Here is a 23800-nt window from a genome sequence, read left to right as displayed (position 1 = left end):
TGAAGGCAACAGGGAAACCTCTGCCGTCTAGAGATTATATTGAAATCTGATGCGGAGCCCAAACCAGTGAGCAGCAGCAACTTCGTAGATGTATATATATCTGTTTTCTTTACACATTGCACACAATCAATAACGTTTTAAGTTGAAATCGCTCGGATGCTGTTCGCGGAGCTGAGGAGTGGGCAGAAGAACCAGCGCGACAACAGATGATTCCCGGATTATTGTTTACTTGAACGACCTTGGGTTATTTCTTCCATCGCCGGATTCTTTTATTTGTTGGAATGGAGGAAACCCTGACGCATTTGCCACACTCTGTTAAAAGTATGTACAGCTTTACGGGATCTCAGCACATCCTGTTGTCATATTCATTTGTGATCTCATGTTTGCGGAGGTATTTTCATTCATTAAGGCATCAGGTTTATTCCAAATCCCATGTGTCTGTCTGACAGCTAATTGATGCTCTCACATTTCGGTGTGCACATTAACATTAAGACACACTTACCGCTAATTAATCTCATTAACATAATACCAGATCTGGAGGACAGTTCAAATTACTCTGTGGTTGTGTGCTCCTCCAAATGTTGTTTTACTCACAGGGAGACTCTCTGCTCTGCATAAATCATTCATGGCCTGGTGTTGTGTAGACTACAGCATGCAGCTTTCTGAATGAAGCACATGTTTGCTGTGCACCAAGGCCCGTAGTCCTGGAAAAGGAGCTGTCACTGTGGATCAGGCTGCGGGGCTGGTTTAGTGGAACAGATGGGAGACACAGGCTTACAACAAAACGGCATCAGTGCACTCAAGCTAGGGACAGACGTGTCTGTGTCATGCAACACAAAATAGGCCGAGGGATTGAGTCATAAAACGCTCCGAAGGTAGTGGAGGGGGAGGGAGGTGAATGTGGAACGCAGCTGATGTGCAGAGGGGCAGAGTGTGTTTAAAAAATAACCATGCTGAGGTGCAGCCGCCAGAGGCCTTGACCTCGAGCCGGCCGCTGGAGCCTGGGTCACTATAGTTGCCACAGCCACTGTGAAAATCCTCTCCTCGTTGCCGCCATCTGGCACTCGTAGATCTGCCTCTGATGGAAATTAAATCACTAATCATCTCTTTTTCTGCAGTTGAGGAAGCGATGGGCTCTGGCCAGCAAGGGAGCAAGACCGACTGTTTCAACGCCACCAGACCCACACGGGGATGGGCCTCCTAGCCGGTTGCGCCCCAGCGCCCTCTGAATTCACCACACACGTTGGCACTCAGGCATGGATGAGAGGGGGAGCGGATGACAGGAGCTGAAAAGCCGACCACAGCAGAGAGAAGTCGAGGGGAAGCACAGGGTTGCTTCTGGGATGTACCGACTGCTCACTTCCAGAATCAAAATGACAACATTGATGTGCGAGTTGGGAATCTAACCAAAGAGACTCTCGCACCTTACTGCCAGCGCACACCTCCCAGCCTAAAGTAAATCAATGCGACATCCTCCAGAGTATGGGGTGTGTCAAATCCAAGAGGAGCGACGCCGCTGCCCAGAATGCGAACTCCACAGAGAAGGTGGAGCGCAAGGGCGAGAAAGCCTACTTGGTTCACTCGGAGATGGGCTCCCCGGAGAGCTCCCTTAAGGCCAACCCGGTGCTGCTGGAGTACGCCCAGAGGCTCTCCGAGGAGATCGTGGCCCGGGCCGTGCAGCAGTGGGTGGAGGTAGACCGCCGTTACAGCGACATCCCCTACATTGAATGTGACGTGCCGTGACGTGAGAAGGGATGCCGCAGTGGAAAGGCCGAGACTGCCTTGAAATCGATACTTGAGGTTGTACGTGGGATTAAACAAGGCCACTGGTCTCAAGCACCTTCGTTCAGAGTGAATCCTTCAAGAATCTACCTGCTGTGTGCAGGAATATGAATGAGCTGTCAGTAATTCCGATTTGACCTACTTTTGGTTTGGATTATACTGGGATTGAACCTAAAAACCCCTTCTCCAAAGCGACTAAAGCACTCTGATCCTGTCCACATTCCTGTGATTATCTGGATGAAAGCTGGAGCCTGCAGTGTCTTCAGTTGGATAGCTCATCTGTCTCTGACCTTATTTGTCCCCTCAACCGGTAGGTCTTGGCCCTCTGTGGCTGGACCCATCACGCAAAGCAAGAAATGCTATCCGATATTACCTGGAATTCTAATGGTCCCCCTTGCCAGTGAAAGTCTACCCCAGTCATTGATGCTGCCCCAGGGCCAAGATTCAGTCCTCTTACAGAGGGAGTTATTAATAGATCCCTTCATTTGGTCAAGACTCTCACTTGAAAAACCTTCACTGCGACTATCGGGTCAGAAACACACCCAGCTGTCCGGCTCCTTCTGCTCTGACAAAGAGCTCTGCGGGCTGAAGTTCTCCTTTAATGGCCTCCCCGGAGACCCTGTGGCTGATCTGCAAAGAGGAGCGTCTTCCTCCGCTCTGCTTCTCCCACACTGCCATTAGGTAGCCTCGACCGCAGCCCTCCATCCAGCAGGCGGGGTCCTCACAATGAATCGCCAGGAAATCATGTGCACAAACGGTGTATTTCCGACACTCCAGAATATTCTGTGTGTACACAAGTCACAACGTGGGAACTTTTTACATTTGGACACCAGATTACTGGGGACCTGCTGGCCTCTCTGCCGCAAAAAAAAAACCCACCCAGGGACCGAGAGAGGATTGACACACTTTTCAAAGAGGATTTGGCTTGTCAACAGAACTGGAGTTAAAAAGAAAACTAGAAACTAAAACGTGATTTATGTCAAAATGTTGTGGGCCTATTTTGTCAACTTTGTGTTATTGTGCAACGCCTAACCGAGAAATACTGCCATGTGCCCTGTTGAGGACAAAAGCACAAATATGCAAACCTTGAAACCCAAACTATACATACAACTTCTTAAAATAGGGTGGTGCTGCGCCATAACGGAGGGCACCGATACTAACCAGGGGACGGAGTAGATATATTTGGAATACAGGTTCACAACCGCCAAAGTCCTTAATGAATGTTACTATGAGCCCAACACTGTTTTTGTAATGTATGATTTATATCAGAAGGTACATCACACAGGTCTGGTCTTTGTTCCCTGGACTGAGATCTAGTGTAGCTGCAGATTTGTGCACAGGTACTCTTAATTAATGATGTCATTGGGATTTGCCCAAAATTCAAGTTACATTGCTGGCTAGGCTCTACTGAAAAGCATTGGTGACGACGCTTAAACTGTCATACAACTATCTGCAGGTGATAACAGCTTTGAATGGTGTTGTAGTTATTAGCGTAGTAGTAGGAACCAGCAACCGTAAGAATACTTTAACACAAGCCATAAGCCAACAGTGGCAGGGTATTTGTCTCTCCACTTGCCTTCTCCCCAGGTCTTCTCTTACAACACTGACAGTGTTTCAGTATTGATAGAAAACTAACCACTACCATACCAATACAATACAGTTGATGTTTAAGTGACATTGCATTGGGAAGTCTAACCAATACAGGGGCCAGTTGCATAAACTTAGTCTAAGTCTAGTCTTTAGTCTAGTCTTTAGTCCTTAGACTTGTCTTCGATGGCATCAGTCGGTTAGAAGATCAGTTAGCTAAATATTTCAACGTTCTTTCCATAACTTTTAGTACATTTTTCAACTGTTTATCTAATACTTTTAGTTAACTATTTTAATCATTTGCCCATTCCTTTTAGCAATTCTTTAGCTAACCGTTCCAACTGTTTATCCATTACTTTTAGCACATTTTCAGCTATTACTCAACTCTTTGTTCATAACTTTTTGGGATTGTTGCACCATATTCCTGAACTGTTTCTGAACATCTTAAACGACTGTTTTTTCTCTTCTGTGAAGTCTTATTTCACCCATAACGCCGTGTGCGACAGGCCTACTTTAGTCCCTCACAGCAAAGCTTCATGCAACAGGTAACCGTTAAGTGTCTATAGCAAGTCTGACTTAAAGTTATGTTTAAGACTAAGACCAGGTCTAGTTTTATGCAACTGGCCCCTGCTGTTTCAGTGGCGTCTGACACGGTGCCCATTTTGGTGAAGGGCGTCATTCAAAAAGACCTCGTTAACAGCATTACAGCCTTAACAAGCTGTAGTGTTTAGGTGAGCTGGGTAATGATCGATCAAAGGGCTGCTGACCTCTCTTAAGTCAGATATGATGTGTATAAAACACCTCCCCACAAACATCACTCTAAAGAACCAACTCTGAAACATGATTTGCACTAATCTGTGTGGACAGATTAATCTGTTGGGGTGGTCCCAAACGTGTTGTGAGCACTACTAAAGATTAGAGATGACACGCCATATTCCTGAGTCTTAATCTGACTGCATTTGTTTTGCTTCAGATAAAATGATATAAATCTAATCTCCCTGCTGTGCGGAACACTGTTTTCTATTAACCATTGGGATTAAAAGGAGAAACAAAAAGGCCCGTTTCCACAGCACAAGAAAGAGCCAATGGCGGTGTGAGGAGAATGTCATTTGCTCAGTTCATGCAATTTAATTAAGATGCACATCTTTTTTTTTTTTTTACAAGTTGCTTTTAATGATATTGAGAATACCAAACCGGGTATTTCTTAGGCAATACATCACAGATGGTGCCATAATGTTGATGTCAGACATTACTGTGCATTTTGAGTGCGACGTCGTCACTGAGAAAAGAATCAGTTTTACAAATTGTGGCATGACCTTTGTTTACAAATTCATAAGCGATCCATCGCTGTAGCTGTGGCATTGATCGGGTCTTGTGGTTAGTCTAAAAGAAAAGCAGTGAATTGGATTTTCCTTCTTTTGACATGCCATGAAGGAACTGTACCTGCACCAGAAAGAGTTAAAAATCGGATCCAGTGAGAACGCCTGTCTTCATTCAAACATCTGCCAACGCTACCTTTTGAAAACCGGGATTTGTCCTTTTTAAAGGTCACCCAATTTAAGTTATTTACTGCCAGCAGGTGTTTCGATAGAGACGGCAGATGCTGCTAAATCCTCCGCCAACACTTTTTTGAAGGATTTACTCGTCACGAGAAGGATAGAATCCCTCAGGCTGTTGTGCCCTTTAGTCCGGATTCAATTAGGGCTGCCACTAACGATTGTTTTCATTATCAATTGATCTGTTAATTGAATTCTTCATTACCTTTGTAGTCTTTAAAATGTCAGAAAATAGTGAAAAATGCGTGTTGAAATTTCCCACAGCCCAAAGTGATCCACTGTATTTGTTTTGCTTGTTACTTGTTTTATCCAACCGACTGTCCAAAACCCAAAGATGTCCAGTTTACTAATATATATAGGACGAAGACAAGTAGGGCTGTCATAAACCAACCAACTTCTGACAACAACAACCATTCATTTTGTCGATTTAAAGGACATTTTAATTGAATCGACGGCTCTGTTAAACAGAGTTTCTCCACAAAGAATCACAACTCCTGTGCAGCAGTCAAAGTGACCCGTAGATGAAGCAGCAGTCAGAGTGGTGGAGCTGAAGCAACGCAAGAGGAGCTGACTTGACTATAAACGTGAAACACAAGTAGCCATATGACCTGACTCGCCAGAAAAGCCAGAATTGGCCTCCGGGAAGTAGCTTTGTAAGATGATACATGTCGGCCTGTGGATATATCATGAAGAATAACATAAAATGAGTGACGTTTTGCATATTCCTGTAGTGTAATATTCATTGAACTAGCAAACTGTACATCCAGTATGTGTAAAAACTGATGATGCCAATAAATCTGATTTATGCCTTGTATCAGTTTTGAAATATTTCATTGTCATTTTCTAAACCACTACTTCAGAACAACCTCACACAGGTGCCTTTATTAACCAGCCTCAACAGTATTTATTTAAAACACCTGTCAAACAAGAGAGGCGCGTATCCTGCATCCTGTATGCGAGTGAACACGGAGCGGCTTACGAGTTCAGCTGCGTAAAGAACAAACAAAAGGATTTACAAGTGACTGCTGCTCAGCGCTCGTTTGTAAAGCAAACGGCGGCCAAAAAGCAAGAGGCGTTTATCCGTGTGGCAGACAGAAATACTCCCAGTTTATTGTCTACAGTATGAGGTCATCCTGTCTGCTTACTGAGAGAGCCTCAGACTGCATGCGGCAGTACTGCTGGTGCTCGGTGAATAGGACACACAGATTATAAGAGGCTACAATTTGAAATGAGGTGTTATTGAGTCAGACGGTGACAAACAGGCATGAGGTAAAAGGTGTTCCGAATCATAAAAGAAACTGAGCCTGTAGAACAACCGGCATTCATTTGTAACAGACCGTGGTCTCTAATGAACCTTTTGGACAGTTATGCCAGTCACATAAACTATGCACTGAAGGTCAAACGGACCAGTTCATAACCCAACACGAAAACTAAAACAAATGTTTAATCTGCAGACTTCATACCTGAGCGGCAGCTTTGTGCTCGCACGCTGATAACGAACCATCGCTGTGTCACAAGAGCACTTTACAAGCAGGTCATAAAAAGATTCACGCTCTCAATAAACGTGGTTCTTTGAAGTACAAAGCTGTTTCTTTATTGCCCTCTGTTGCAGCATCGATGCCCAATCTGGCTGGCTGTCTCATAAATAATGCAACGATTGAGAACAAATGTTGACCGAGGCGCTTTGATACCGACTGAAATACGGTGACGTGTCCATCAGGTTAAGTTAAAAACAAAAACACACTCTAGCACACACAGACACATTTGATTTAAAAAAAATGCAATGTAACAATAATTGCATTGAGAACAAATATTGATATACTTCTAAATCTGCCACTAGTCTAGGGAGAGTTGTTTTGCATATGTCAGAGAAAACCCATTTTATTTATGTTACATCTGACAAAGTACAGATATTAGTGAAAAGGGAAATAATGGAAAAAGAGAAGTACAGAAATAGAGCCAATACATTATCCGCAGTAGAAGAAGGGACCACACTGCAGGAGTACAGATGATACCGATCCATGTCACATCAACAAACACCCACAGGAAATGTAATAAAGCACTCAGTGGTGAGATCATGTCCTCGTGTAAATGCTGCTGTGCGGCAGAGTCCTTGCACTTTCAGCAGAAGGGAGAGTTACTGCTATACAACTTATGTAAAAAAAAAAAACACTCCACTTCCACTGCAGAGCCAGTTTACACTCCACATGTTTCCTGTGTGACACACAGAGCATCTGTTAGCTATCTCGTCTGCTACTATTTTAGTTTTGTCAAGACTAGCGGACCTTCTCCTCGGCTGCAGAGGAGCAGCCTGGAATTTTCTTGTAAAATGTCACCACAGTTTTAAACAGTATGGAGACAACCTATTGAGTATGTGACCTATGCATGTGCTTGTCATAAAATAACAGACTTCTCTCTTCATCCTCGGCAGTCCAGTCCTCTCACATGACTCATGATCACATGAGGGATGTCGGGGAGGCTTAGCGGTGGGAGTCTGAAGGTGGGAAGCATCAGAACGTCAGGTCTTTCTCTCCCAGCGAGGAGAAGCACTGGTCCACGGCCTGCTCAGACACCTCCTCCAGCGTCGAAGGGTTCCACTTGGGACTCTGGTCCTTGTCAACCAGCACTGGAAACATGCACAAACCATGACTTAGAAGGGGGAATCTGATGAAGTGACCGAGATGCTGTCAAGCAATAAAAACTTGTATTTATTCGATCTTTTAAAAACATTTTGAATAAATATTACCATATTTTTCATTGTGGTTTAAGTCTTCATACCTCTCTGCATTCATATAAACTATGCTACACCACTCAAATTCACATCCACAATATTTCGTGGATGCACTGCAGTGACTTACCGGCTCGTACGCCCTCATAAAAGTCGCAGCCCCTCTGCAAAACAACGGAAACAACCCCATGAGACACAATCCTCTTACATTTCACTCTAAGCCATAGCTAAAGTAAAACAGCTGTCTCAGATGATTAAGATGAAGTAATACTGACATTTTAACTTTAAAGATACACGCACGTTAATATGTGAAAGAATACAATGGGCTCCTCAACTTGCAGAGTAATTCACCAATCCTTCAATGAAAAGCATGAGAATGAAGCTGATGCATGACGATAACTTCTCTGTTTTTACCATGCAGGCCTGGCTCAGCCGGTACTCCATCACCAACACGTCCTGCAGGCTCAGAGTCGCACCCGCCTCCAGCTGCTTATGGGTGATTTTCAGGGACGTGGGAGACATCCTGGACAGTGTCTGGAAGAGGAGACACAGGGAACTTTTCTATGTACTTCAAACTAAAAGGTAGTGATGCACTGCTTATTGTGCTTTTAGATTTAAAAGGAAACATAATATATATATATACAAATTATCAAATCAAATCAATGTGTAAATAAGGAAAAAGATATCTATAAATGTTTAATGTAAAAGGCGAGACAGTGAGTCAGTGGTGTAGTAGGAACTGAGGAAGTGGGTTTATAATAAATGCTTAATGCCCCCCCCCCCCATATTTCATATTTCAAATCAAACCACAAACCATAATAACAGCTGACCGCTACAGTATTATTAATCCTGGAGTGATCAGGAGGGGGACAATGAGGAGAGGGGGTCTAATCTGGGGCATGTGCACTGTTACATAAGGTTATACGCCTTCCCTCCCAGGTTTGATCTCACTGGAGCATCGTGACGAACCAATGACGTGAAAAACTAAATAAGAGACGAGAGTCACATCCACGAAGAGTCGGTTTCAGGATCGATAAGGAAAATGTGTAGAACGAAGCCCCTCTGGTCTGCTCAGCGCTCTGAAATCTCTCAGGAGGGGATTCTGGTCCAGACAACAGGACTAAGACTAACCCCATTAAGTGCTTAAACTGAGGTAACCACTAATTACTAACATTCAAAGCCAAATAATGCCCTGGCATCCATCCCAGCACCGTCAGTGGGATTTATCTGATGGTGGAGTAACAGTGCAGTTCGCTCAAATAGTTCATCAACTAAAGTGTACGCGTGTCTGAGAGTCGATGGCAGCGACTGCCAGCGTGCCTCTGCACACGTGTCGCTACATTTCTGCAGAATTACTCGGAGAGTGAACTGATTACGTCAGTGATTGCAATCAAGCCGCAGGTGAAGAGCATACCTCAGCTTGTTTGTTGGCGAACTCTGAGCCATCTGCCTTCAGGTTCTGCACGATGCCCTCCACACTGCTGGAGCTGAACAGCCTGAAGGGAGGGAAGGTTACACCAGTTCACTCTCAACTAAAGTCAGAACGGTTCCTCAATAAAGTCATTTCAGTGTCTGTTGGTGTCCAGCTTTAAAATGTCAACAAAACCCATAAAAAGGACCAAAACCAACATTGAATTGATTATGCTAAGTGTAATAACAAGTACTTTCTGTGTGGCGAAAATCCTATAATATCTTGTTCCTCTGTGCCACGGAGCTCCATTGTTGTCCTAAAAAACGATTAAGAACATCCATGACCACCACATCCACAGCTAAAATAGTCCGCAACAAATACACTCCCTCCAAAACACTGCCCGGCTGTTCATCCTCAATGGGAACCAATGGTCTTGGGGCTGAGTGCCATATAAGCCTCATCCTTTAAGTAACTACAGCTGTTACTAGTTTTTGTGGTACTCCTGTCAGATGAAGTTTGGGAAAAGAAATTCAAGGCCTACCTGTCAATGTCAGACATGTGTTTGTCCAACACGAACGGCTTCTCAGAATCTAGACTACTCTGTGGACAGAGAACAACCATCAACACAGACAGACACTGTGACTCTCAAGCGTTCATATAATAACATATGTCCGAACGCCTCATTGCCTTTTTTTTCAGCTGTTTTGGATCTTTTGAGGTTCGAGGTTGAGGAGTCTTACCTGGTTCTGGTATGAATCCAGCACTCTGGAGACGTCTTCAGCAGAGGGAGACTTCAAGCCCACCAGCTCCTTCTCCAGCTCTGGGATCTATTGAAGCAGAAGGCTCGACATTAAAATTAGCCACTGGAAAATATGCTTGCTGATTTGTTTATCTTTGTGCAGTCGAGTGTGGTTACCACAGTTCACTAGGCGACGTTTAGTTTTTTGGAGGCGGGCAGATCTTTCCCTCTCGGTGGTACATCTTTGAAAGCTACTCTGGATTTGTGTGTTCGTTTTAACCAATAAGGCAACACTTGGGGGATCAGTGCAAAGGGAACTTTGCATCTTCCAAAATGGTTCTCCATTTGTGGTTACGGCTTCAATCAATGAGAAAAACAACATATACCTTCGATAGATGTACGAGGTATTTTTGCAGCCTTGTTTTTGATCAAACTGCTGTTAAAGTTGCACAAACAAACTAAATCCACCCGCTGCACATCTGTATCCACATCCTGAATCTCAAGGTCACAGTCCTGAATAAACTCTGCTGCCCGCTGTTCTGACCTCACGCCAACAGGAAGACAAACACAACCTGCCAGCGCCATGTTGGCACCTTTAAACAAGAGTGAGACAGCCAGTGACTCAGCATCCGGCTTTCCAGCGGAGCTTTAACCTCTCCCCCCTACCGTGCTCCTGTCCTCCACCACCGCTCTCACTCAGATAATGCATTGAAAGCAATACATTGGTAAAAAATCCTGGTAGTTTGGCCCGACAAGTGTTTGCCTTACCGTCTTATGACTTGCACACAGCCTTAGTTGTACCGTACCTTCTTAGACTCTACAAAGTGAGTGGCGACTCCAGCTCTCTGCACGTCTCGTCCCTTAAGACGGAAGCCCGTCAAGGCCAGGAACAGTCCCAGCTTTCCCTGGAGCCTCGGCAGAAAATGGCCACCACCCACGTCGGGGAAAAGCCCTGTCAAAATAAAACAGAAAAGAGTTTTTAAAAAATGAGATAAACGATATGTTGTCCAACAGTGATTCTTAAAAACATGGACTCATGAACTAGAATGACTGCCTCATGTTTGCTTGTCTGTCCATAATATCATCACTTCATCATGTTATCCTATTAGACAGTTTACATCTGTCCATCTGTCCACTGCGGCCAATTAGCTAAAGAGCAAATTTAAGCTTCGTACTCTGGCCGTGAAACACTAAGATACGTTCTTGATCATTTCTCCATGCAGCAAGCCTTTTACATTACAGTGTGAAATGGTCAAATTTAGAATACGTATGAGTTATGGTCAAAATCAGGATTTGTGAGGTCACAGTGACCGTGACCTTTGAAAGACAAATGTCAATCAGTTCATCCTTGAGTCTGAGTGGACATTTGTGCCACATTTGAAGACTAGATAACACGTTCATGAGATATCACGTTCATGAGAATGGGACAGACGGATAACTTAAAAACACAACGCAAAGGCTCTCACAGAGGCATAATCATTGTGATATGGATCCCTTTGAAGTAGTTTAAAAGCTGGCAAGGTTTCCCAAAACTAAGGAGGGAATGTATTGTTAACCAGCCCACAGATAACAAGTCAACATGTAAATAATATCTAGCATCTGCTATTTAATGACAATTACACAGCACCACACTAGAATCAATGTACATAACACAGCTAGGGCTGGAACTAACTATTGATTTCCTCATTGATTAATTGGCCATTTATCTTCTAGATTAATCAATCGATCCTTTTGTCTACAAAACATCAGAAATCAAGTGAAATGTTTCCTGTAGCGGTAGGTAAACCAATAGCACACTAGCAATAAGTGGCCATGTTGACGTGCCCTTTAATGTGCATGCCAAATGACCATTGGCAGTTAAGCGGCCTGCTATTTACGGTAGTTTGGTTTCTTTCCCACATTCCGTCCGCGAAGACCCGCCCCACTCTGCCTCTGATTGGCTGCGGCTCATTGTCTTCTTTGCAGAGTTTTGTTAAGTTTATTGCTGATGAACAGGATCGGTGGAAGGTTGGTTTGTAAATTATTTCAACTCATAAGTGGATGTTTTCATAAGGAGCCTTCTTGTATAGTGCGCTCATACATAATTACAATGTCCTGATTATGTTCTGCACGTTGCTTATATGGATGGAATTAAATTACTGAAGGGTTGGAGAGTTACATTTCGATGTGGTTTTGTCAGAAACAATGAAATGAAAAACCCGTTTTTGACACCATCAAAAAATTAGCTTGAATTAATTGCTTCTCAATTATGTTGTTTTTAGTCACTCAAAACTATGTAATCCAGCATACGGTAATGCCGTTTATAAAAAGGGTCAGAATTGCACCAGATACCAGCAATGTCCTCCACATTTTCCCTTCTTTTTAAAATATCTTTTCGTCCAGTACGATTAAGTACAACCATAAACAAAACAAATGATTGCCGTCATGCTGCAAAACGATAAACATGCGGTTTACATGCAATCAAGATTATGAAAAATGTGCAGCCTTAATCTGTGCCACATTTATTCTGTATTCTCAATGATGTTTCCATTTGATTTCAATGTTTCTGACAGGAGATAAGGTTCCATTGGTCACTTTAGGTTTTCTGAATGCTTTTGTACCGTGGCTTGAGGCGGGGGGCGGGGGGCGGGGCGGGGCGGGGGGGGGGGGGGTGAATGTGAGAGAAGGATTAGATGAGTTGACCTGATTCACGGCGGAAAATGTAATATCATAAATGCGACAGATTATGGCTGTCGTTCAGAATGCTAGCAGGGCCCAGGTTAAATCTGTTAATCTCGCCACAGAAGGGGTTAACGTTGCGCCGTGAGGCTACGAGTGTAGCTTGTGTGCGAGTAGTTGTGAAGTTATTATTCTAACCTTTAAAGACACATATCCTGAGGGAGTAACAATAATTACTTTTTTATTCTTTTTGCACAATGGGCCCAACTGATCCTTAAAAGGAGCTTTGAAGGGTTGATTGCTGAATTCTAAAGTGTTGTTGGGGGAGTGGAGGGGCACAGCATCAATACGTCATAGCAAGGGTCCCCTCAAGGGCAGGGGAAGCCCTGATGACATGATGGAATACACACGGGGACAATGGACCAGAGCTTTTCCATGACATGATTTATGGGACGTGGGGAAAGCATGTCAATAATGTTAAAGGGGAACTACGGCCATTCATACAAGTTCATACATGTCATTCCTATAGCAGTAAACATGAACAGCTCTCTCCCTAATCAACAAAACTCACATCTGTAATGTCATCAAGTATAAAGTGTGGAACAGCCCTCTCCCTACTGGCACACACAACCATATCCATCACTCATGCACACTTACACCACTGATTGTACTGACATCCCCACCCACATCTTCAGTCCTTAATTGCCACTTTAATGTACTTAATTTGTTTCAATCTGGTTTAATAAAATATATTTGTGTCAGGGTATGTCTCCTGGGCGATAGCAGGTGTACCCACACAGGTGTTTAGATTGGACTGTGTGGGTTTGTACAGACCTTCATTGATTAGCTTCTCCCTCTCGCACCTGTTGTGTTGCACCTGTTAGGAGTCAACATAATTACCAGCGTAGCTCAATCCAACTTTAAGCTGTAGAAAAGGGTGTCAAATCCAGTGAGGGGGGGAGGAGCTTCATAAATGAACCAAGGCCCTGCTGCCAGATGACTGGGTGGTATGGCCAAAATCAAATATCACAATATTTCAAGGCGAATAATAAAACAGTCTGGTAAGTTCAGAAAATGACATCACTCTACGGCCATACAACCTTTAAAAAGCTTTCCGAAATCTAAGATGATATCTAGTCTCATATAGCAATATCGATATATTTCCCAGTTGTAACTGGAAGCTTCTGGAGACATGTCAATCAACTAAAGAGCACAAGATGAACATTGTTGTTTGTAAAACAACATACAGATAGGAATGCTTGAACTCAATTTAGGATGCAAAATGAAATGCTCTAAGGGCTTTGCACACCAACACAGGTGTTTCTACTACAGGTGCTAGTTCACTCCACTGATCAGACATTTGCTCAGAGATGACAGTAAGTACACGAGGGCATCAAACTCAATGTACCAAAAGGAATGATAAGATGCATTAAAGGGCAGCGGGATGCTGTGGAGCGCCCAGGGGGCCACTCTGGGTTCAGTGTCTCGCTCAAGCAATAAGCATGTAGATTCTCGAAGCAGCTGTGCAATCGTTGTTCCCTGTTGGAGATAGTGCGGTGTGAAGTCCACGCTTCAGACGTGCTGATAATAGCGGTGCAGTGGCCTGGAAGCCGAGGGCCTTTAGTACAAACAATAGTGTCAACGTGTGACCACAGCAGCTCAGAGGAGGATTAACAAAGATTTCCAGCCTACTTGCCAAAGTGACTGATGAGCTTTATTAAAGACACCAGGAGACACCTCGCTTTATCTAAGAGCATGAATAATGAGACTAAACGGAACGCATCTTATGTGCTACTTTGCCACAAAAGTACTGGACAACACAAGGCTGTACATGCGTGGATTAGAGGAGAACAAAATACTAGACACACCCTAAAAGACACGCATACTGCATCGTAGATCAATCACCTCATATAACCAATCATCCACCTCTGCAATTGAATTGAGGTCCCATTTCCTCCTACTCTTCAGCCTTTGGGAAAATGCCCCCCCCCCCCCCCCACACACACACACACACACACACACACACACACACACACACACCGGTCAGACGGCATGAACAACATTCTCAGGCGTTTCTTTTCTGCTACACTCATTTCCTGTCCGCTGACAACATAATCTTCATTCCTGCGCTGCTCCTTACATCTCGGTCATTTCCAACGCACGCCACCGCCCAGAGTAAAGCGTCAGCTGAAGATTTATTACGGAGTCCGAGCCCAGAATGCTCGTGAATCAGCTTGATGTGTGCGTGTATGTGTGTGTGTGTGTGTCTAAGCGAGTGTTTTATTGTCAAATAGAGGATGATGCGAGTCTCCTTGGAAGTGTGCGAGTGTGAGGTAGTGAGATCACACAGTCACTTGTTTAGAAAATGAACAGATACACATTAAAGCTACAGTAAAAAAAAAAGAAGAAAAAAAAACGACTCACATTGCAACTTCTGCACAAAATACTTTGACTTGATTCCGACCCAAAAAGAATACAAATTTGGGCAGAAAGCCTGTCGAGCCTTTTAAACTGAACATCGAAGATGCTCGAGGAGCATCTCCATGTCCAATGACCATCTTTGTGATGTGAAAACACTGACGAGATATGAAACATAAGCCGTCTGGTCAATTCACAGGCTTTTCCTCGCCACAAAACCAGAGGGATTCATGCTTTGGTAGAATAGATTCCTGGAAATAATTCATACACAATTAAAGAACTGTGATAAGCCATCTGGATTTAAGTAACAACCGGCTACTTCATGCCAACGTCGGCTGTAATTCGTTAGTTGTTAGAGATTTGTTACTAATCTCCTCGGGAGACGTCCATCTGTCCACTGCGGCCAATTAGCTAAAGAGCAAATTTAAGCTTAGTACTCTGGCCGTGAAACACTAAGATACGTTCTTGATCATTTCTCCATGCAGCAAGCCTTTTAGTTACTGATCAAGTGTAATTATATCATGTATTGTTTTTGGTGGCATCAGATTATGTAAATGGTAAAACCACACACAAAGACTATGAAAATTAAAAAAAGGTTGGATCCCATCTCTCCCCTCTTGATAATTGTTGTGTTTCTCATCCACCCTAAAAGATCAGACAGAATAAAAACATGGAGGTCTGCTGTCCTCTCACCAGTTCAGGTCGGTCATGGCTTCATACGCGTTTATCAATGTCAATGTCAGCTTCTCACATAATTTACAGTAGTTCACAAGGGCTGGGCCAAATGGCTTGAATCAATATCATGTTATCAAAAAACCGGGATGACATTTAATCATAGAATGAATCCGCCGTACTTTGACTTTGATGAAAACACTTATAATACAACTCATCTATCCCTCTGTGTATTCTAGTTTCCCAGCCTCCCATGCAGACACACATCACGTCTATGAATGCATTTCACTTGGATTCAACTGGGTCTGCAAGTGAAACCACTGCTAACCCCCCCCCCCCCCCTCCCCTTGAGGTCGACAGGAGCGGGTGCAGCTGGACGGTCTTACCAATGGCCGTCTCTGGCATGGCAAACAGCGTCTTCTCAGTGGCCACTCGAAACCGTCCGTGAACCGACAGACCCACACCCTGCAGGAAGAAGAGAACAAGGTGACAAAAAGGAATACACAGCGGGGGGGGGGGGAGCGGGCCAAGGAGGAGACATCAATAACCGAGAGACCCTGAGCTGAAGTTTGAGATGAAAAATGCTGAGTAAAAAAAAATAAAAAGTAAACCAGGCCGACCCCCGCGTCAGTGTGTGCATGATTTATGTGTGTGGCTCCCAGCCGGGAGAGAGGTGAAGGCTAATGAGCGATGCTGGTCAGACGACATTTTAACTACCGTTTACAATGATGAGGTTGCCTTGGAGACAATATCCTCGACTATGCATAAATCGTGTCGATACATGGACAGGTGTGTTGTACCGTGTAGTTCAGTTCAGTTATGAAAACCTGACAGCATAGATCAGCCTGGACAACAATGAACTTGAAGGACCAATGACAGAAAAAACACACACACACACACACACACACACACACACACACACACACACACACACACACACACACACACACACACACACACACACACACACACACACACACACACACACACACACACACATTATTTGAATGATCGTTCCAACTCGTTCAAGATGCTATCAATAGCACTAAAGGCGTAGAGAGACCGTGACGTAGAGCCGACATATTTTTACATCTAACTCCGTGATTTAAGGCTTTATTTCAACCAAACCAGAGTGGGAGTTAGCTGGAAGTGGAAAGACGAGGCTAACCACGACGGCGCGATGCGTTTTATTTCGTTTCGGTCAGGTTTAAGCGTGTTCCACGATTAGCGAAGTAAAATGACTGTTTTCTTCGATGAAGTCTGAGACGGATGTTTCCCATCTAACATGGTGAATTAAGGGTTTATTTAGACCCAATAGGAGTTGGCGATTGTTGGAACAGTGATTTCTGTAGAGTTTCAATAGAATGTCTTTTCCTCGCCTTTGAGAAACACTCCTGTGTGCTCCACTGGCTAATAAAAGGCTGGAAAGTAAGCACTGAGAGCTGGAAGCCGCCGCACCTGGTGGTGCTATCTCTGATTCCCTGGTATTGATTAACCCCGATATCAACCTCAAAACAGATGAATAGTGCTACCTGATGCAGTCCAGCCACCTGCTGAGGACTGAATCTGTGCCAACGAACCATTAGCGAAAGTATGATAACCTTATCTTCACCTTGCTCTTAGCGAACAGCTAGACAAGAGGCACAATATCTGATTGCTGGAGACTAAAGAGACCTGAAACAACCAGATCCCAAAAAAAAGGCACCCAAAAGAGACAGACTGTGACTTATGTCGGCTGCAGACATTATACAATTACATGATGACAGCACTTCAGGCACAGAGCAAAGACAGGCACCGTGTTCAGAGTGGAAACAGGAACTCGACAGATTTCCAACGGACGGCGTTGTCGCGCAAGCGTAGCACAGTTAGCTGCAAGCCGCCGACTCCGCACGTTGAGAGCCGCGTGGAGGCAATTAAAGCGTTCTAAACAGTCTTATTGAGCAACTTTAGGAACACATTTCAAATTTTAGGGAGAAGCTATTGATAAAATGAGTGAATTCCACTTTGTTCCGGTATTGTGTGCATGCTAACTCACTGTCACACGGTCATGGTTTACTGGGACACTTGAATAGAGCAGAGCCATGTTTAATGTTATTAGTAACACCTGGGCTTTTCCTACTATGACTGCTATGATGTGTGCTGTGAAAAAAGTGTTTCTGCATTTCTGTGATTTTAAGATCTTTACCCTTGACATTCTGAAATGAAAGTAAAATCCAATAAACTATTTCTCTATTAATTATTTCATAATAACTTGAGTTTCAATATGGAACAGAACAATTTCACAACCTCCTTTAAATATTTAACTGCAGTGTTTTTCATACCTCTATTAGTTTGATACTGTAATTGACACGAGCCTTTTTTCTATATGTGTAAGGTAACATTGAAGCAAAACATCCAGAGCCCCTCCTGTCTTCCTCTATTGTTTGATACTGAATGATTCATGTATAAGACGAATAAACCTACATCACAGCAGCCATTTCCTCCAAAGTGTAGAAATAACACAACATTTTTCACAATCAGAAAATGAAAATGAAAAAGAAAAAAGAATAAACGGTCTTCTTGCAATGATCGATGGATGCACCGGTACGGCATGAAGGTCCGTTCAATCTCACATTACCCGAGTTTTACCATAAAAGCAGTGGAACATTGTTACGTGCTGGTGTGGCACCGCCAAGCACCATATAAGAACATGTCTGCAGACGCTGCTGTCAACAAAGGAAAGGTGCAAAAGTGTGCAGACGAGCATGTTTATAGCTACTGCTTACATACAGAATAGGCTGCGAAATTTACAACCCTGGCTGGGAGCAGTTTACACTGGCCAAGAGTACAGAGGGCTTCAGGAAGTCCTCGTAGTGATTTCTGGTTCACTGGATACAAACCAGACTTTGACAGAACAGGTGGAGTGAAATCCATTGCAATGATGTCTAGTACTGTAGTTGTAATACTTTTCACACCTCAGTTCGTCAAGAGGGATCTAGGTACCTCTCCCCAAAAACATTTTGCAGAAGAATCCCAGTTTGCCACATCAGAAATGATTAGTGACGCCGTGCATGAGAGTGGAAACACAAGTGGACACAAGTGACAGATAACAGCTAGAAACACTTAAAGAGAAAGTGACGTTTGTTTGAAAATTACTTTCCACATCACTCTTGCTGCACAGAGTCTGGAAGATGAGAACCTCGATGCATGGATCAAAATCTGCCCTGAGGGCCCTCACACTGTTCTCATTCGATGATGTGGACATTAGGAAACAAGAGCTCTGTTCTCCAGAGGAAAGAGATTACAGCCGTGCGGCTCCGGACAAGTATCCATCAGCGGCCAGTGCGCCTCGTCGGTTACAAACCCTCTTGAAAAGCGGTGCGATCGGAGCCAGAATGCGAGGAGCGCTGCAGCAGCACGACCACGATAAATGTTTGAAATGTGAAGAGCAAAACTCAAACAGAGACACGGATTAATAACACTTCAGCATTCACAGACCTTAATTCTGGGGATTTTAAAGTTGGAGAGCGATGAATGATGTGCGTGTGATGAGATCCCACTGATGTAAGAGAGTGTGTGTGTGTGTGTGTGTGCGCTTTGACCTGCTCTTCCCTCCCCGGTGGTTTGTTATAACTAAACACAAGAATACTCGCTCGACGTGGGAGTTCGGCCCCGAGCTCAGTGCAGATCTGGGAACAGGGACTTCGGTGCCTCTTGGACTTTTCCATATATAGAACTAGCCTGTTTTACAACCACTACACACATTAAAACAGCAATCACCCCGAGGATGGTTTGCGTGTCTTCTCTCTACTGATGTGACAGATGGGAGCTCTTGAAAAATCACATTATTCCCAGAGCCATAAACCCATTTACAAAAAGAGAAAAGAGTAGAAAGAAAGTGTGCGTCATAAGGAGTTAATGAACCTTTCCAGTGGGGTGATGGACGGAAGCGTCTTGTACCACACCATATGGTGCCACATACGTCAGAAACAAGCACTCAGCTGTCCCTCGCCTCCATTACTGCGCTCTGCTACCCTACAATGTTTTTCTTTCCCAGTGTTGTTCTGACAAATAAATTATAGCTTCCGTCTCATTCTCCTAAGTGGCGGTGTCATTGTCATCATGGTGGTCTAAACACCGGGGTAGGGGGGGGGGGGGGGGGGGGGGGGGGGGCGACGAGCAAAGAAGATGATTTGGTTTTCGGTTCACAACCTCCCGCTGTGAATTACCCAGTTTGAAATGTTTACTACACAATACCAACAACAAAAAAGCTGCTTTTGTATCGGCAGGTCTAAGCAGCCCAAAGAACGAACCATCTTTAATGGAAACTGACACATTGGTACATTCCGGCCACGATGGTGATCACTTTAAGTCCCTGCCATCAAAGAGCGACGTTTGACCCTTCAAATCCCCCCTTTTGTGGGCGTCCTCTCTAAAGCTTTAAAGGTTTTAGTTGTTTACTCTGCTTGTTCTACGTCCAAGCTTTTGATTTAAGAAGCAGCGCATCACTACAGCGCCATGTGCAGAATGTGTGGATGCAACAACCCTGAGAAATCCCTCCGCACTCACACCAATGTGCAGAGACAGCCTGAACGCGAGGAGTTCAGAGGAGTAAGCTTTGATCCGGGTTAGCGTACATGACCATTAAAGAAGACTTCCCAGCCAAAACATCACCACATCAGCATGAAGTATAACAAGCAGCAGTCGAACAAGCGATGACAGTAGAACGTACAAATAATCTCTCTCTCACACACACACACACACACACACACACACACACACACACACACACACACACACACACACACACACACACACACACACACACACACACACACGCGATGAGTAATGACCCTGCAGATACCGGTGGCGGTGAGCAACCTCAGTGACACCTCAGGAGTGAACTCACTGTCAAGGTCATGCGGTGGAAATAAAGAACAGACTGAACCAGAGGATTGAGACAATATTAATAGTTTACCGTCCTTTGTGATAAAGGTCCTTCCTGATAGGATTATATGCATTTGTGCAGCTCTGTCTGAATAATGTCTGATCATGCTTGATGTTGAGCAAAGGCACCAATTTAAATCCCAAATATATCTGACACCTGGAGCGACAACAACAGTGAAAGCAGTAGAGCTCTGTCGCTTCATATTTCATCCAATCAGAGGCCACCTTGCCACCGGCAGCAGGAGACAGCGGCAGATAGTTCTCTACTGACACCTACAGGCGTGTTTGAATAGCACAGCCCATAGAGAGAGCTTTTCATTCAAAAAGGAACCAAAACTTCACCCATATATTACCAACTTTATACATTAGAAACAATACTCACCCCTCCCATTGTTATTCCTTCAATAAGGGCGATGTAGGGTTTCCTGCATGTTCCTTAAAAGATTAAAAATAGGTGTTGGTGTGGTGTTTGGAGATGTGTTATAGTGAGACTTTAAGTGAATAAGGACCCATAGATAACAGATATTTGATGATACGGGTGTAATAGAACTTGTAACTTGTAACGCTTACCAATAGCGTTGTTGAGAATGTATTCCTCGCGGAAGAAGTCCTCTGCCAGAGAACCTCCGACTTTTCCTGCTTCTGTGACCGCTGAGAGGAGAAATCAGATCAAAGCAGAACCACGTCTGGTTACTTTACCATCTCTCCAGACCCAGTCTGTGCCTCTCATGCACCGGCATACATTCAGGACACAGATGAAATCATCCATATAGCAAGATAAAAAAATTAAACCTATATCCCATTTCCCAAGTTGCGACTCCGTTTCCTATTCAAGTAGCTGATGGCTGCCATCTTTGTTTTGATTTGGAAACAGAGGCACACATTAGGAAACTCCTTTTTTAATCATTCAGTGGACGGAATCATTTTTCATCCAGATGGTTTTAAGAGGCTTTGGGAATCTGGAAATACCTTTAAAATAAAAAAGTGTTTTTAAACAACCTTCAAAAGGCTTAATTCTCTTTTAGGAGAACTGATGTGATGTGAATGTCCGCTATTACATGTGGGGCTACACAGACCCCGCTGATTGATCCTTCAAGGCGACTGCTCACCTCTGATGTCTCCGCCAGCACAAAAGGCTTTTCCACCTGCTCCTCTGATGATCACAATGTCAGTCTCATTGTCATTTTCCCATTTCTAGAATAAAAAATAAATAAAAAAGCAGCAAATTGATAGAAAATTAACATCAAAAACAAATGTTAATGTCGTGCGTCACCAGCTGAAACAGGTTCCTGCTCCATTTAAGTGAAAGTTTAGACGTTCAACACAGAAGCTCCAACAAACACAACACCAAAACCTACTATTGAGACAAGTATCTGTCTAACGCCATTTACGATCTGTAACACGCTGCAATAATAAGTGACAGTTGACACGCTCGAGGAACTTGACATTGGATCCAGTTGAGGTGAGCATTAACCAAGCTTTCCACCTACCTTGAGCTGAGGGTAGATCTGTCGGACCATGGTCATGTTGAGAGCATTCAGGACTTTGGGTCTGTTTATGGTGATCACACCTGCGTTGCCCACTTTCTCCAGAAGAACCCCTGGATCCACCTGACTCGACATCTGATCCAAAATAGAGACGACGGGACAGAGTCGGTAAACGTCTTTACAAGAACCCATTGAAATACACAGTACAGCTAGAGAGAGAGCCTCACTATTCAATACTGTAAACCTGCGGTAGCTACAGTACAACATGTAGGTACATGAGGGGGGGGGCTGCTCACCATGTGGCCCCGGATTCGCTGCAGCCTGCAGAGGGACCTCAGCCTGCAGGAAACAGTAGTGGAGAACAGAAATATTATCACAGGCTGGACACATCTGATTTCGCAGCCTCACAATCAGTCAGTTTATCAATGAATCTGTCGCCCTCTGATGAATTCAAATCCACAACATTAACATAAATACATATGACCTTAGACACCCAGTTCGACCACTTAATATCACGACATTATTCCTTAGTTATACTTCACAGTAACGTTAGCTAGCATCCTATTGACTTACTTCAACCTTAGCCAGCATGTCTGACATCATATAACAAGCTTACGTCACATATGACACCAAACTGAGTATCAAGAAGACAACTGACACCAAACTACCCAGCAGAAGTTCAGGAGGAGCACTGGCATTTGCCACATACCTGTAAGCGGATGTCAAAATGGTTAAGGACATTATTATCTTTGACTTATGTGCCGTGGCGAGTGGCTGCACTTTCAGGTACAGCTTTTTGCTCTCTCTCTCTCCTCTATACTTTCTGCGTTTACTTCCTGAAAGAGACGCAAAGCCGCCGCTGATTGGTCGGTATGATGACGTCACGGTGGGCGTACGCACCACCGAGAGAGATTCAGTCGGCGCTGGGCTTCTGCCACACTCCCCTCTACTGGGCAGAGGAGGTACTCTCAGTCCTGTGTTCTTAAAATACGGAACACATTTATTTGACTATTTTATATTTTTTATGTCCATTCCTGTAACTATTGAAAAATAATAGTGAAAATACCTCCTAGGCCAGCAGTTTAACAGTATGACAATGCTCTTTGGACTGTGTTTACTTTGCTAAAACTCCCTGCTAACAGTGGTTAAGAGTAGGCCTGTTCTAACTTAATGCATTTACTCATTTACTGTACTTAGCCTTTGGGAGTTAGCCTACTTGCACTTTACTTTGAGTACACCATTTTACACCACAGCATTTTACAGGGAAATATTTACTTTAGTTACCCAACATTATGTAAAGTAGTTCAATAAACTTTGCCTCAACCAGCTACAAAATAATACAATATAAAACTCTGACAGGGGCTATTCTGTATAATGAGTACTTTTATGCATTCTGTGTATATATGTGTTTTATTTTATTTCTGTACTTATGTTGATACAAAGCACTTTGTAACTTGTGTTAAAAATAAAAAAATACAATTTGACTTACTTACTTTGGATATTGTGAGTACAATGTGCTGCCAATACATTATAATACTATACTATACTATACTATACTATACCATATTATGCGTTTACTTAAGTCAAATTATGAATGCAGGGCTTTAAGTATTGTAATTTATGCATTGCTACTTTTACTTAAGTTGGGATCTGGATGCATCTTCCATCCCTAACTACAAATACTTTTTTTATTTTTTATTAAATTAAATTAAATTGAATTAATTTATGTATAGCCCAAAATCACAAATTACAAATTTGCCTTAGAGGGCTTCACAATCTGTACACATACGACATCCTCTGTCCCAGAACCCTCACATTGGAACAGGAAGAACTCCC

The 23800-nt window shown here is 43.6% G+C and overlaps 2 protein-coding genes across 2 annotated transcripts; one reads left to right on the top strand and one right to left on the bottom strand.

The window, feature by feature from the left end:
- Positions 1-5728, top strand: akap19 (A-kinase anchoring protein 19). Its single transcript, XM_079169595.1, has 2 exons — positions 1-321; positions 1119-5728. Exon 2 carries the CDS (start codon positions 1483-1485, stop codon positions 1741-1743), a length of 261 nt encoding a protein of 86 aa, XP_079025721.1. The 5' UTR covers positions 1-321; positions 1119-1482; the 3' UTR covers positions 1744-5728.
- An 803-nt stretch (positions 5729-6531) lies between these two features.
- hibch (3-hydroxyisobutyryl-CoA hydrolase) lies at positions 6532-22780 on the bottom strand. Its single transcript, XM_079170086.1, has 14 exons — positions 22674-22780; positions 22261-22303; positions 21968-22099; positions 21587-21671; positions 21048-21128; positions 20860-20912; positions 15938-16016; positions 10610-10755; positions 9805-9891; positions 9606-9664; positions 9068-9149; positions 8068-8187; positions 7784-7817; positions 6532-7551 (listed from the first exon to the last, which is right to left on the bottom strand). Exons 1-14 carry the CDS (start codon positions 22703-22705, stop codon positions 7436-7438), a joined length of 1149 nt encoding a protein of 382 aa, XP_079026212.1. The 5' UTR covers positions 22706-22780; the 3' UTR covers positions 6532-7435.
- Positions 22781-23800: the final 1020 nt, after the last annotated feature.

Source organism: Pholis gunnellus (assembly GCF_910591455.1).
Source record: "Pholis gunnellus genome assembly, chromosome: 12".
NCBI classification, from domain to species: domain Eukaryota; kingdom Metazoa; phylum Chordata; class Actinopteri; order Perciformes; family Pholidae; genus Pholis; species Pholis gunnellus.
This window is presented reverse-complemented; position numbering and strand designations above follow the sequence as displayed.

Coding starts and splice junctions, on each gene's coding strand:
- hibch (XM_079170086.1), bottom strand. CDS start 22,705: ATGTCCTTAACCATTTTGACATCCGCTTACAG. Junction 21,672..21,967: donor AGATCTACCCTCAGCTCAAG/GTAGGTGGAAAG, acceptor TTTTTATTCTAG/AAATGGGAAAATGACAATGA. Junction 9,892..10,609: donor ACTTTGTAGAGTCTAAGAAG/GTACGGTACAAC, acceptor CTGCTTCAATAG/ATCCCAGAGCTGGAGAAGGA.
- akap19 (XM_079169595.1), top strand. CDS start 1,483: ATGGGGTGTGTCAAATCCAAGAGGAGCGACGCCGCTGCCCAGAATGCG.